Source organism: Carassius gibelio, chromosome A3 (genome assembly GCF_023724105.1).
Source record: "Carassius gibelio isolate Cgi1373 ecotype wild population from Czech Republic chromosome A3, carGib1.2-hapl.c, whole genome shotgun sequence".
NCBI classification, from domain to species: Eukaryota; Metazoa; Chordata; class Actinopteri; order Cypriniformes; family Cyprinidae; genus Carassius; species Carassius gibelio.
Genome location: NC_068373.1, coordinates 24,242,621 through 24,256,317, shown reverse-complemented (window position 1 = coordinate 24,256,317; position 13,697 = coordinate 24,242,621). Strand labels below are relative to the sequence as shown.

Below are 13,697 nucleotides of genomic sequence, written 5' to 3'. Positions count from 1 at the left end.
GCAATGTGATAGCATGCTACGGAAGCAAAGCCAGAATCTCATTGTAATGGACCATGGCTCTTCACCTAAGTGCACTGCTAATACACTGAATAGAATGAAAAGCTACAGGAGTATTTGCCTAGCATTTGAGGAATCTGAAATTGCTGCTAACAACCCTGCAGAAAAGACCAGCTTAGAATAGCGTGAGCTCCCATGCCGGATATCACTAGTTTATGTCACTTTTTGATGACTATGCGAACTATCCTCTTCATCACATTAAAGAGCCTTCTTGTTCACCTGCTTATTTTCCCCTGTATTTTCCTCTTCTTCTTTGAGTTTGTGCAATCATTTAATGGATCAATGAGCTGTACTGTACATGCAGTACCTGAACACCGCCGGTGTGACATAGACCACAAGAGTCCAACAGTAGCTGAAGGATTAGAAGTGGAGTGAATGGAGACACACACTTGACTTACTACCATCCTTGACTGCTTTTTACACTTCATCTTATCTAAATGATCACTTTATCACATTTTTTTTACGCCCACAACTGAAAAACTGGCATGCTAATATATTTCACTCGTGTTCTCATTAGTCACTGTCATTTTCTGTCCGGCAGAACATGCAGGTCTAAATGTAACTGGAATTATTTATCAGAAACGAAGCCGGGTGTAGCAATAAACACGTTTCTAAATGCCAAACTAAACACACAAATATGTGTAGAAACCACAGGCTCCGGAGACATCATTCATTTTGAAATGATAGAAGTTTACTCTACACTGCATTCAATTTGGAATCCTTTTTTCCTCCTCAAGAACATTTCCCATTAAGGCGCTGGTCTGGGGATGTGTTGTGATTTATACATCCGTAGCTGTTCGAGTAATTACAGCAGCCTCCTCATTAAATTATACAGTCTACATTCACATTCATATCCTGCGGAGAAGCAATCTCTGGAAGAAAGTTCACTTGTATTTCGCACCCGAGGCATCTCTGAATCTGCACTGACCCTCACTTCCAAACACCTTTCAGCCTCTTAATGACCATTTGCACCCTCACAGTAGCATCATATAAACAACGATGGTTTAATTAGTGCGATTTATCTATTTCTTTTGCGTTGCCTTAATGAGCACTCAAAAAATGTGTGCTTTTGTCTACTAGGTTCCAGTAGGGTCTTTCTGTGCCAGCATATTGCCAACATGTAGCTCTAAAACACCGGTAATCTAATTAGTAATTAGTTTATTACGAGCACTTTTATTATTTTTACCACAAAAAAACTGTAGAAGTTTATGGCTGGTTCCTGAAATGTCACTAGTCTTTCACACTCAGAGCGCTTGAGAGTGAATACATGTACTGTCCCACAGTCTGAGGATAACATTACTCCTGCGAGACAGGGATTGACACACAATCTTTATGGCACTTGATTTCATCATGTTCGATGTCCTGGAGTAAACATTTATTTTCCATCTATAGGATGCTAGAGGCCACTGAACCATTTTTCAGAATCATATGCACTTATGCAGACATGTTTTACCTAAACGGAATATATCTTTGTTTGTTTTGTGTTTTTTTCGACTGTGCTATACTGTAGGCTAGAAAGACTTGAACACTTTGTTTACTTGTTCCCTGTGACCCTGCTACAGCTAAAGCTTCAAAACAGGTATTATGAGGATACTTTGATGCCAGCTTTACTGATCACTGAGGATTAATTGATATTACAGTTTACATTTACATTTTTGTTTACAATAAGGCATTTTGCAGACACTCAAGAAGCCAATGATATTTGTAATATACACTGTATATGCATCTATACATGTACAGTATACATACATGTACACGAAGTTTACATACATTTGGCACATCAGGGATTCTGGTATATTTCTTGGCTATGGTATTGTTTGGGTGCAGCTCTTGGCAGAAGTAGATAGGAAGAAGATTCGAAGAGAAAAAAAAAATGCTGCCTCTGTTGGCCAGTTGTGAGGACGTTCTTTGGATATGAAACGAACAGATGCCAGAATATAAGACTTTACCTCTTCTAGAAACTGATTAGAAAGGTAGGCGATGTAGATAGCTGCTGGGATTGTGATCAGAGTGATAAAGGAGGTTTTCTAAAGCAGTGGGACCCTTTGGTCCAGTGAAGACCGGCACAGCAAGTTCAGCAGTTTTCTGCTGTGTACACCATCTGATCCTGAGGCTTTGTGGATTTCAGCTTCTTTGTGGAAAACACATCTGAAGGTTTACACAGAGTTTACAAGCTCTGTGTAATTTTAGTTAACTGTCATGCTAATTGCCAATAATGCTACTGGTTCTTTTAACTGTGTGCCGCTTCGGTAAGGAAAGCATCTGGTAAAACATAAATGCAAATGTAATGGGTGGTGCCAGTTAAATGTGATTTACCCATTAGGAAATGTCAACATGTTTACTGTTTTTGGATCAACATTCCAATAAAAACCAATCAGATTTTATGGTTAAGCTTAGGATCGCATGTAGGTGCTAGAGTGTTCATCCTTATCAGCCAATAAACACTTCTATTTCAGGTGTATGTTAGGGTTAGAGATAGGGTTAGGACTATGATTGGTCGCTAATAATGCTGGTCCATGGCAAAAAAAGGAAGTTGATTCAGGAACACATTCTGCTTGGGCAAATCAAGTTGTGTGATTGAGCGTAAGAGACTGAATGTTTCCGTGTCAGAAGGTGGGTCAGGCCAACATAACAGGTGTAGAGAATTGAGTTCACTTGTCAGAAAGAGATTCTCTTCAGTCTCTTGAGTGTTACATGCCATCTTTTGCTCTGCTTGGTCATGGCAGCCATTTTAATTGGCTTTAAATATATAATTCTGATATGTTTTTGTCTATTTCTGGGTCCCTTGTGAACAACATTATTGGGGGAAATAATAAATACATTTCACAAATTTACCGGGTCCCGGATAACTCACGTGGAAAACTTAATAGATACAGTACATTTTCCTCTGTAGCACTAAATGCTCTCATCTTAAGCGAGTTATCATGCTAGAAGCTGACTTTCACAAATGACTTTTTTTATTTAACTAATAAACTTAATAAACTGATTATTAGGTTCCATGCAAGCACAGCTACTGAAAATAACCTTTTAAGTCCTATTAGCAACAAACACTCGGCTAATGCTGCACATGTGCTTAGTTCGACTGACTAATTGAAAAAAAAAAAATCCCCACTGGGTCATAATAATTTTGCATAATCTTGTCAGTACAGCTGTCACGTGTTACATATGGCCGGGTAATAGCTTTCCAGTGCTTTCTCCTTGGTCTAATGGTTTATAGTCACACAGTTTGAATAAAGATGAATAGTACATACAATATAGTACATAACTCAGAAGAGCAAGTCAGCAAACAGACTGCATTAATGTAAACATATGAGCTATGACATAAGATACAAAAACTACAGGGATATTTCAGATTATTAACACAATTATTGTTTATTTTAGCTTTAGTATATATTGGGATCCACTTAATAGGTGTCAGATCTAGATTATTTAGGCAGAAGTGAACCCCAAAGAGATTATTTTTTAAACCTGGTTTTGAGTTGGAGTACAGAAAGTACCAACCTGCACAATACAATCCCACCATGTGTCAGTGAGCCGTGACTAGCTTGGAAAATCTCAACATGCAACGTGATTCTAACTTTCAACCACTTACAGGTTAAAAGTTTACTTCCATTTAAACAAAAAATGGCACCATTTAAAGAGAATAAGTCCAGCTCAAATGGGGAGTTGCTTTCATTCAGCTTCAAACTGAAAAGCCAATTATTTTCAAAGACAGTGTCAAGGCCAAAGCCAGAAGCGGACAGACAGGCATTTAGAGGACATGCATAACCGTGTGGGGTAACCTCAATTAACAGGCCTTCTTGTGGCCTCGGCTTCTTCTCACTCAGGCTTCAGACACCTAGTTTTCTGTCAGTAATTAGTCAAATTACAAGAACGTTTTATTTTTTTTATTTTTTGTAATTTCCCACCACAGAACGAATGTTTGATTAGGTTCAGATCAGCAGGAAGGGTCAGCGTGTTGAGTCAGTGTTCACGGCGAATGTTATTCACAGAATTAATCTCCGTGGCTCTGGGTGTAATTGGGTCACTGAGGCACGGAAAATGCGAACGGTGATCATTGTAATCGGTTGTGAGATGAATGTGCACAGCATCATTAACTCAGTGGGGAAGCAAAGCAGTCTTATTCTCACCTAGAAAGACAGCAAGGCTTTCGGCTAGTACGCCACAGCTCTGGTTTAAAGATCTCTTTCTCTTTGTGCCTATTGACTCATCGTGGCATACAGAGGGACTTGTCATAAATAGAACAGGCCAGGATGCTATTGCCATGGCTCTGTGTCCCCTCACAACAGCAGCGTTGAGCAATATTGGCAAAGGATGTGAGGAGAGGAGACTGCTTGGCTCTATTTGCAGTCATGTTCTGCCCTGTTCAAACGCTGTGTGCATGTGTAAGCTGGTGCATGCAAGGTTGGAAAAACATCTTAAATAAATAACAGTGCCATTTTTTTACTCCTTAAAAGGTGAATTCATTTCTCTGCCACTCGTGGCAACAAGGGAAATTGATGAAATAATGATTGGCTGTATTTGGAACAGCATCCTGTTATTTAGCCATATATACAGTATGTATAATGTGCAAAATATCCTAATTTTCTGTATGCATAGTATATTTAGATGACCTACTGCATTAGAAGTCTCCCACAGAGCACACTGCGGGAGTGTTGTTTCCCACAATGCAATGCATTCAACTTGATTGAGAGTTTCCAGTAGACAAATGAAACAGAATTAATTTTAGACATAATGAATTATAATTTTAGATTAATTTAGATTATAATATATTATATATATATATTATATTATATTAATTATAATATAATCAATTTAGCTCTAATACATTATTACTAATTATATTAGATATAACATTAAAAACAGAAGTAGCTATGGATGGACTAACATCAGTACCAATATTGCAATATTGGTAGATTATTGTTATTTTTCATTTAGCATATTGGTTGGGTGTATCGGCAAATATATGATATTTAATAGTTCAGTAAATTGAATCTTTATTGAATATCTATTTTCATTATGAACATTATAATGTTGTGAATGTAATTCCTAAATTCACTTGTAATATTTAAAACTATTATCAGTATATAAAAAAAAAAATAAATATATATATATATATATATATATATATATATATATACATATATATTTTATACACTGATAATATATGTCAACGTATAAAAAAAAAAAAAAGAAACAGAAATACTTACACCGTAGATAACGCTGTACATTAAGCTAGGATAGGGGAAAAAATATTTTAACTTTAAAAAATACACACTTTAGCTTTAAGCATTTACTCACACCCATCACTCATACAAGGAAATTACACACTGGCATCCCTACAGCATCAGCTCTCAAAACCTCTTCTGCAACCAAAGTGCTTCATCTCACAGACCATTCTGTTCCCTGCTGAGCACCAGCTCAATAACGGTGCCATTTTAGACATATTTATCATGGCAAAGGTAACGTTGGCATAAAATAGGAAGACAAGTTTAACCAGCCGATGGCCTCAGTCATCCCTCATTCAGCACTGTCTGTTTGAAGCACATGGATAAATGCATAACATACATCACAGCTGCAATATTTCTCAGAACACATAATGGGAGTTGATGTGTTCAGGGTGCTGTGACGCTGCAAGATCCAGGGCTGGCGGTGCCGGGCTGCATTATTTAACGGGATTTGGGCAGTAGTTACATGCTGGCAGAGGTAAAGTGAGATGGACGTTGCATGTTACGTGCGCAGTGGTCTCTCGAGCAGCCGCTGTAGAGATCACGCTCTTGAGAATCTCTGTTGTAAAATCCCACACGCACAAAGCATTTACTATCCGTACTGATCTGTATGCAACAGATGCGGTTCAGACCTGAGCTGCATACAGATGCATTACAATTGTGATGGTGTGAAGAGGAATCTACTATGATTAGGGGAAGTTCACACTAAAATAAAAATTCTGTTAGTATTTCCTCATCCTCATGAACACTGGTTTTACTGACATGTGGGTGAATAATTATTTTTTGTAGAACTATCGCTTTACAAGAAGGTTCAGCGCTTGCTGATGTGGAAAACAATGCCCTGTGTAGTTTGTTGTGTTTGCACATTGAGAGTGGTGAATATTTGATGTGTTGTTGGCTGAATTCTTTGTGCATGTGCAGGTGTAGGAAAGCATCTACAAGGCAGTGACCGAGGTCTTGGACATGCCGAGCAGACACATTTATTATGGTACAGGTTCTTGAATTGTAAATCGGTGTCCTTGGAGAGGTTCTGAGGCCATTTGGGAAACTCTAGATCTTTACAGCCATCTGCAGGTAGCCAGAAGCACTGCGCTCTGCAGCTGAAGTTAATTGAAATTGTGTGAACTGATTAAAAATGCCCTTTAAACCAGAAGCCCTGAAGGCAAGCACCACGATCAGATTTTAAATGAATGTTTAGCTTGATAAACACGGCAGCCTGCATGCATTTTGAACATGTATGTGTGTGTATATGTGTGCTGTGCATGTCTGCGAATGCGAATGCATTCTTGAGATGTGTGTGTATGTGAGGCCGCGTTAGTGTGTGAGAATATGAGTAAGATCATTAATGAGGATGTGAGCGCTGTGGACAGAAATAGCAGAGTGAGAGACCTGCGGGGCAAGAAGGGAAGAAACTCAACAGCAGCTTATGACTGCAGCACTAAATGCACGGCCGTACGGTTCACATAGAGTTTAAACAGGAATGGATTGAATAATGTCTGCATAAACGAAGGGGATAAAGTTTGGCTGGTTAGCATGGCCCTGCTAGTATATTCCCTAAACAAAAAAACTGGTTACTTAAAAACAGATTTTGCCTCATTGAAAAGCTGTGTTTTTATGAAAAACTTCCTGTAGCTAAAATTGTATTATAATATATTCTCATGATTCTGTTTAAGGGGATTATTAAAGGAATAATTCAACCAAAAATGAAAATGTACTGCATCCATTCATTTAATTCATACCAAACTCTCTCTCACATTTTGGTTGTGATGGCAACACACTTAAAGAAAGCAGACATTGCATTTAGAAATATGTTTAACACTCTAAATAAAACTGATGAGCATATTCTGCTGCTGTGTAAATGTAACCATGTTGAGACTCACTCTGATCTCATTTAGATGAAGTAATGATCCTTACTGGTCAGAACAAAAAGCATGTTGCCTCCTTGTTCATTCACAGGAGAGATGGGGCCTGCGTCCATCTATTGAACAACAGCATCCTCTAGTGACAGAACAAGCTACTTGATCATGCAAAACCCAATTACCACAAAAGACCTCATGAAATGTATTCCGTACTGAGAAGGGCAGTTTCGTGTTTACTTTAATGATTAGAAAAATGAGAAGGTTGTTTGTCCTCTGATTACAAAATCAATTCTCACTCTGACACATTTTATGAGGCTATAAAACGCAGGCCCAGAGTAATATACTGTTGCACTGGAGAATACAGCAAGTGCTAAGTACATCTGACAGTATTTGGATACTCAGTGTATTTCCATAACTAAATAACCTCAGATGAACTGTCAGCATCTCTGTCTTATATAAAAAAAAAAAAAAAAAAAAAAATCAACAATCACTTCACAGACAGCAGAGACACATGGAGGCTGTGGCAAGCCATTCAGACCTGTGCTGATGACACATCCCTCCCGGATGCACTCAACCAATTTTATTCACGGTTTGACATGAAGAATGACACACCTGTTTCTATGTATCTCTTTCCACATGTACAGTATTATGTGAAGCATTCGTACAGTTTGTATTTTTTTAGTTTATGTACAGTAACTCCACTGTAAAGGTAAACATTGATGTATAGTTATAGTAAAAATATTTTATAGTCAAAATCTGTCAGTAGGTTAATTGTGTAAAGGTTTATACTATTTAACTTCATTTTTGTATGTCTGTATTAATGTAGCATTGTGGTCCTGTGAGGCACAACATTTTGTTCCACTGTATGTCCACACACATGTAGCGGAATGACAATAAATCTCAACTTGACTTGACTTGATAAAGAAGGCTGAAGTAGCTTTGGTGTAAACCTTCAGTTTGTGAGGTTATTGTACTCAGCAGGGTGAAAATGATACCTTAAAAAAAACAACCTACACAGTGAAACATTGTTTTTGGGGTCATTAAAATGAAACAGGGTTGCTTGCTCTCTCTTTGCAAGTAAAGCTTGTGAAAGCTGTGGTGTTAGATTTGTGTTGTGACAGTTGCAGATCAATTTTACTGATTTTTACATGTATGCATGTGGCGGACGCTTTTATCCAAAGCAAAAAGTGCATTTAGGCTCTACATTTTATCAGTATGTGTTTTCTGTGAGTTTAAAACCCATGACCTTGGCATTGCTAGCACTAGGCTCAACCAGTTATAGTTATACACATGCTGTATATGCTACTCTGTGGTAAAGATGAAAATTCTATGCATGTTCAAATGTCTTTAAACCTGATGTGTATGTAAGTGCACATGAGATTTGACTGTTTTTGATCTGATTGTTGATTGTAGCATATAAAAAATTACATTTCAGACTTTTCCTCACAGAAGGTTATTGCAGGGTCTACTTGTACCGTGCCTCTGGTCATTTTTAAAACTTTAATACCCCCATTTATTTTAATTATATGGTCATTCCGCCAAACATATTTTCAGTTCTACAGAAGATAGATAGTCATACACACACACACACACACACACACACTCAACAATCTGAGGCAATGATTTAATTTTGGGTTATATGTTTACAAGTAGCTTGTTGCTAGGGAAAAAATAATTATTGATGATTTTATAATCTCTAAACGCTGGTTTCCCATTGACAGTCCATTTTAGTGTGGTTTATATTACTAAGAACAGTGTAACCTTTGGATGCCTATTTATGTGACACAAAAACAAACAAAACAGATCGCTCTGGAAACCTGGCAGCCAGCAGACTGCGACTAGATATTAATGTACAGTATACAGATGGAGTAAGATACATGTGTATCTATGTTATGCTGTATAAAATGTCAGGTTTGCCAAGTACTCCTGCCTGCCAGGCAGTGCCATGCCAAACACTACACTAGAAAAAAAAATGACACATAGTACTTTCAATGGCTTCAAAATAGTACCTTCAAAATTTTACAGTAGCTTTGTACAAACACATGATGGCAGTGTTGAGTTTGGTTTAACTCAAGCGTACAGCTGCATCAGGTGAGTTGAGACCACACCGAGTCTCCGACAGCTGTCACTTTTCATTGATTGTTGTAATTCTGCTGCAAATCTCAGTCACTCTCAACATTTCTGAGAGAAAACACCTGAGGTAAAATAACTAGTAAAGATAAAACAAGCTATTTACCAACATTTAGGCATTATTATAATAGAACAGGTTGTTTTTAAAGAGTGAGGAAAAGTAAAGAGTTGCGACATTGTAATACTTAAGGCTTGAGTGACAGTTCTCCAACAGTCCATCGCTCAAGGTTAAACAGCCTCCACGTGGCTCATCTGTTTAATTATGTGACTTATGTGGCTTCAGGCTGGGGATGATGGGAGAGTGGCCTGCATGGTTGGGCTGCTAATGGACTGAAGTCAGCTCTGGTTAGTGCCAAGCGCCAGCTCCGTGCCCATCCGCATTCAGATTCCCCATTACTCTAAGGGAGTGTCAGAAGCACATGTGATTGATGAGCTGTCAGGGGAAAGCCGTCGACTGGAACGCCTCATCCTCTTCCTCATTAAACACTCCCAAGAGTACAGCTCCTCTTCTTCACGCACATACAAACAAACCACTCATGGAGAGAGATCCTAATTTAGCCCGAGCTGCGAGCCGCCTCTGTGCAGTTGTGAGGGCCAGTGAAGGCTTCAAACAGCTGATTGTTGCACAAAGATCTGGGGGTGTGCATCTCCCCTGCCTCTGATTTTTTTGTGCTCACAAAAGAGAGGGATCAAGAGGCGCAAAAGAGCAAGAGGAGAGGAAGAAGACAGAGGGATGGATGTGGAACAAGGCTGGAGAGAGGCAGGGGAGGGGAGGGAAGAGGAAGGGAGAGAAAGAGAGAGATAGATGTAGTCAATGCGCAGCACTGCATCGTGAAAGAGCGAGAGGAGAGAGAGAGAGAGACGAAGGGAGGGAGAGGGAGCAGAGGAGTGCGAGTCAGGCACTGGCAGTCGCTCTCCCGCTGAAGAATAACGTGTTTTGTGCATCGCTGTGATGCTGTCGGATCCCTGAAGCTGGTACATGTGAGCTGGTTTTGAGAATCTTGTGTACACGTGCAGCGCCTGTCCCTTGGCTGGAGGTAGAGGGAGGAGGAGGGTGTATCAGGTTCGTGTCCATTCCTGCACGCTGCATCTGGACCCCGGCGCCAGGGAGTGTGGGGGGGCACTAGGGCCAGGCGGCCAGCCGGGGGACGACATGAGCGTTCCGCTCCTGAAAATTGGCGCGGTGCTCAGCACCATGGCCATGGTCACCAACTGGATGTCCCAGACGCTGCCCTCGCTGGTGGGGCTTAATGGAACCACCATCTCCCGCGCAGGAACCTCGGAAAGAATCGTCAGTGTGCGTAACCCTTCACTTTTCTACTTCTCCTGTCTGTTTATCTGTCAGTGTGTCTGTTTGCTCATCCGAATAAGGACCTTTTGTGTTAAAGAGTAGTTACACTCCTCTGTGGTTACAATCCTCAGAGATTTGCTAGACAGGCTTTTAGGGGGACTTTCCAGGGCAAGAGGCAGGTAAATTGAATACGTGTCTGACTTTGGGGTTGTAACCACTCCTCTGTGGTTACAATCCTCAGAGATTTGCTAGACATGCTTTTAGGGGGATTTTCAGGGTGAAAGGCAGGTAAATTGAATGCATGTCTGGCTTGGGGGGGTTGGTTACAGTGGAACTGATGGCTGGTGTGGGTGAGGGATTCTCAGTGGGAGATGATAGACGAGGAAGTTATACCCAGTGAGATTCATGAATCCTGTGAGGATGTCCTCACTTGGCAGGGGGAGAGGAGTTAAATACCTCATGACTGATGTTCAGGTCAAATAGAGACAGGGAGGTATGTCTCCATGAGGCAATGTCTTGAAGCAATATATATATATATATATATATATATTTTTTTTTTTTTATGTGATATGTGCGCTTTGTCTCTGTCCATAACAGAATTAAGTGCCTTGTGGGAGAGAGGCCTGGCCTTTGGCACTGTCAAAGCTGTCACATTTAAAGAGAAGAAAAAAATAAGACTCTAGAGCATTGGTCTTAAACTCAATTACTGGAGGGCCACAGCTCTGCGCAGTTTTGCTCCAACCCTAATCAAACACACCTGATCCAGCTAATCAAGGTCTTTAGGGTTACTAGAAACTTCCAAGTAGGTGTGATTTGGAGCTGGTTGGAGCTAAACTCTGCAGAGCTGTGGCCCTCCAGTAATTGAGTTTGAGACCACTGCTCTAGATTAATGGTGTCAAACTCAATTCCTGGAGCTCCAAATCCCTGCAGAGTTTAGTATCAACCCTAATTAAACACACCTGATCCAACTAATCAAGTACTTCAGGCTTATTTGAAAACTACATGGTATGTGTGTTGGAGCAGGGCTAGAACAAAACTCTGCAGGGCCACGGTCTTCCAGGAATTGAGTTTGACACCCCTGCTCTAGAGCTAAGCACTTTCTTATATCTTGAAAGGTTAAGTAAGCACTGGCTGAAATTTAAACCTTTACAATTCTGCCAGAAAGCACGTAATTATCTTGTATGTGTGAGTGTGTATGCTTTTGTTTTCCAAATGTTGGGTATTGAAAAATGGGACCAGGTGTGAGTAGGTGGAAGAGGATGGATGGAGAGTGAGATCTCTGATCCCTTTAACGTTTTCTGGATCATTAATGTTGAGAGACCGCATGGGGTATCTGCTGGGTAATGTCGGAGCATCTGCCCCACAATAAAAGCTTTACCCGGCGTAGCTTATGGCCAGGGACGAAACTCCATCTGGATGAGAGAGGAGACGCTGCAGGGGTCGTTTGGGTCGGTCAGGATGCCTACTCTGATTTCCATCTGTCTTGGAAGAGGAGTCTGCAGAAACGGTCTATAACAGCTTTGTATAACACGTTCACACTCGCTTTCTAAGACTGTTACTACTCACCACAAGCTAAAAGCTGTAGGGTTGGAGGCTCCTTTTCTGTAGAGCTGTTTAACGTGTGGAATTCTACAGTCAACACCAACACTGCTTCATATCAAGCGAGATTATTCATCTAGTCATGTGCTCGTGTGCACCCACTGATCACGCCATAAGACGGTCCACTCTGAGTACTGTACATCCAAATGTATTCACCAGGAGTTAACCCTGGTATGTAGGTAAATGAGATGAAGCCAAGCAGGAAATTCAGAATTGGCCCCCTTTTAATGAATGTATATTTAAACTGAATCAGAATAACAGAATGAGGTTTTTACTTAACTGCAATTCTGTGAAATGGTCTTTCACCCTGTTCTATCTATCATTCTACTTTCAATACAAAATTTCAATGGTTTAAAATTAAAAAACAAACAAAAAACATTCAGACTTTGCTCTGTAAAGCCAAGCAAAACAGAGCAACAGTCATGTGAACTTAAGGAATTTCAATTCATTTGAATGTACACTTGCTTACAATCAAATTTGAACTGCAATTCTGCATCCTATTTGCCACTTCGATTTAAATTTAATAGCAATTTAAGAACTGAATTGGCATTTAAAAGGCGTTCTCAGTTCAGTGCTGAATGTCAGACGAATCTAAAGCTCAGTTGGTGCATGCTCCAGAAATTTGATAATGCCTATATCAAATATCTGCAAAGTGGAAACTACTGGAAAATGAGCCAAAATTGTTCAGGACATTTATTTATTAAGCTAAAGTGGCACCCAATGAAGCTCCACTATCGGTAGTTATCATTACCCAAAACACATTAGCATTTGTGAACCTCCTCCGTACTGTATCTCAATTCAAGCAGTCACTTTAAAACATTGCCTCACTTCACCTCAAGAAAGGGGAAATTAGCATACGTAAAAAAAAAAAAAAAAAAAAAAATCTTCCCCAATCTTCCCTGAAGCGAAGGCCTTTTTTTATAGATTTGAGGCATTACACAGATGTTACTCTCATGCCGGGGACTAATTTATTCTCTGTGATAAGTGTGAACCTATCCAAAATGATCAGGCTTTGTAAAGGCTCAAAATCTAATCTCAAAAGCAGCTTGCTCTCAGTCAGAAAGAGAGATGCATCCGTCTGTTCTTGAGATGAGTTGATGATCATGTGAAATGAGCTGGAGAATTGAGGTGTGGTCCGTGAAGCAGAGTGGCTGACTTGTAACAGGCTGCAGGGATATCTTTCTTCTCTTCAATTCAACTTGTCTTCCATGCTGCCATGATGATCTTGGACCCACATGACTGTCCAGGCTACCGCCATGTCACTGCTACACATTAAGTGTGCCGTATTCCATCAGCTCTGAGCATCAATCACACCGCGCTTCACTTGCTCTTTTCTGCCCTTCTCAGCTCAGCTGTTAAGTCTTGTGAACTGTTCACGTGTAAAGATCATCACTCAAAAATGTTGAAACGTGACGAGTAAAATGTTTTGAGAAAGCTAATCAACAAATTACTTATAATTTAAGTTACACTTCACTTATAAGGGCGGAAAAAAACTCATGTAAGTATAAAACATAAACATATAAGACAGCAAGT

At 39.9% G+C, this 13,697-nt stretch overlaps 1 protein-coding gene across 2 annotated transcripts in view; it reads left to right on the top strand.

Annotated features, from left to right (window-relative positions):
• Positions 1-13,697, top strand: part of LOC127952939 (noelin-2-like) — a 54,705-nt gene that overhangs the window by 17,594 nt on the left and 23,414 nt on the right. The window contains exon 1 of one of the 2 annotated variants that reach the window (XM_052551874.1): positions 10,142-10,571. The exons of the other annotated variant lie outside the window; for it this stretch is intronic. Coding sequence (XP_052407834.1) covers positions 10,428-10,571 — 144 coding nt within the window. The 5' untranslated portion in view covers positions 10,142-10,427. Of the gene's footprint in view, positions 1-10,141; positions 10,572-13,697 lie in introns of those variants that run through there. 2 annotated transcript variants of the gene reach the window in all.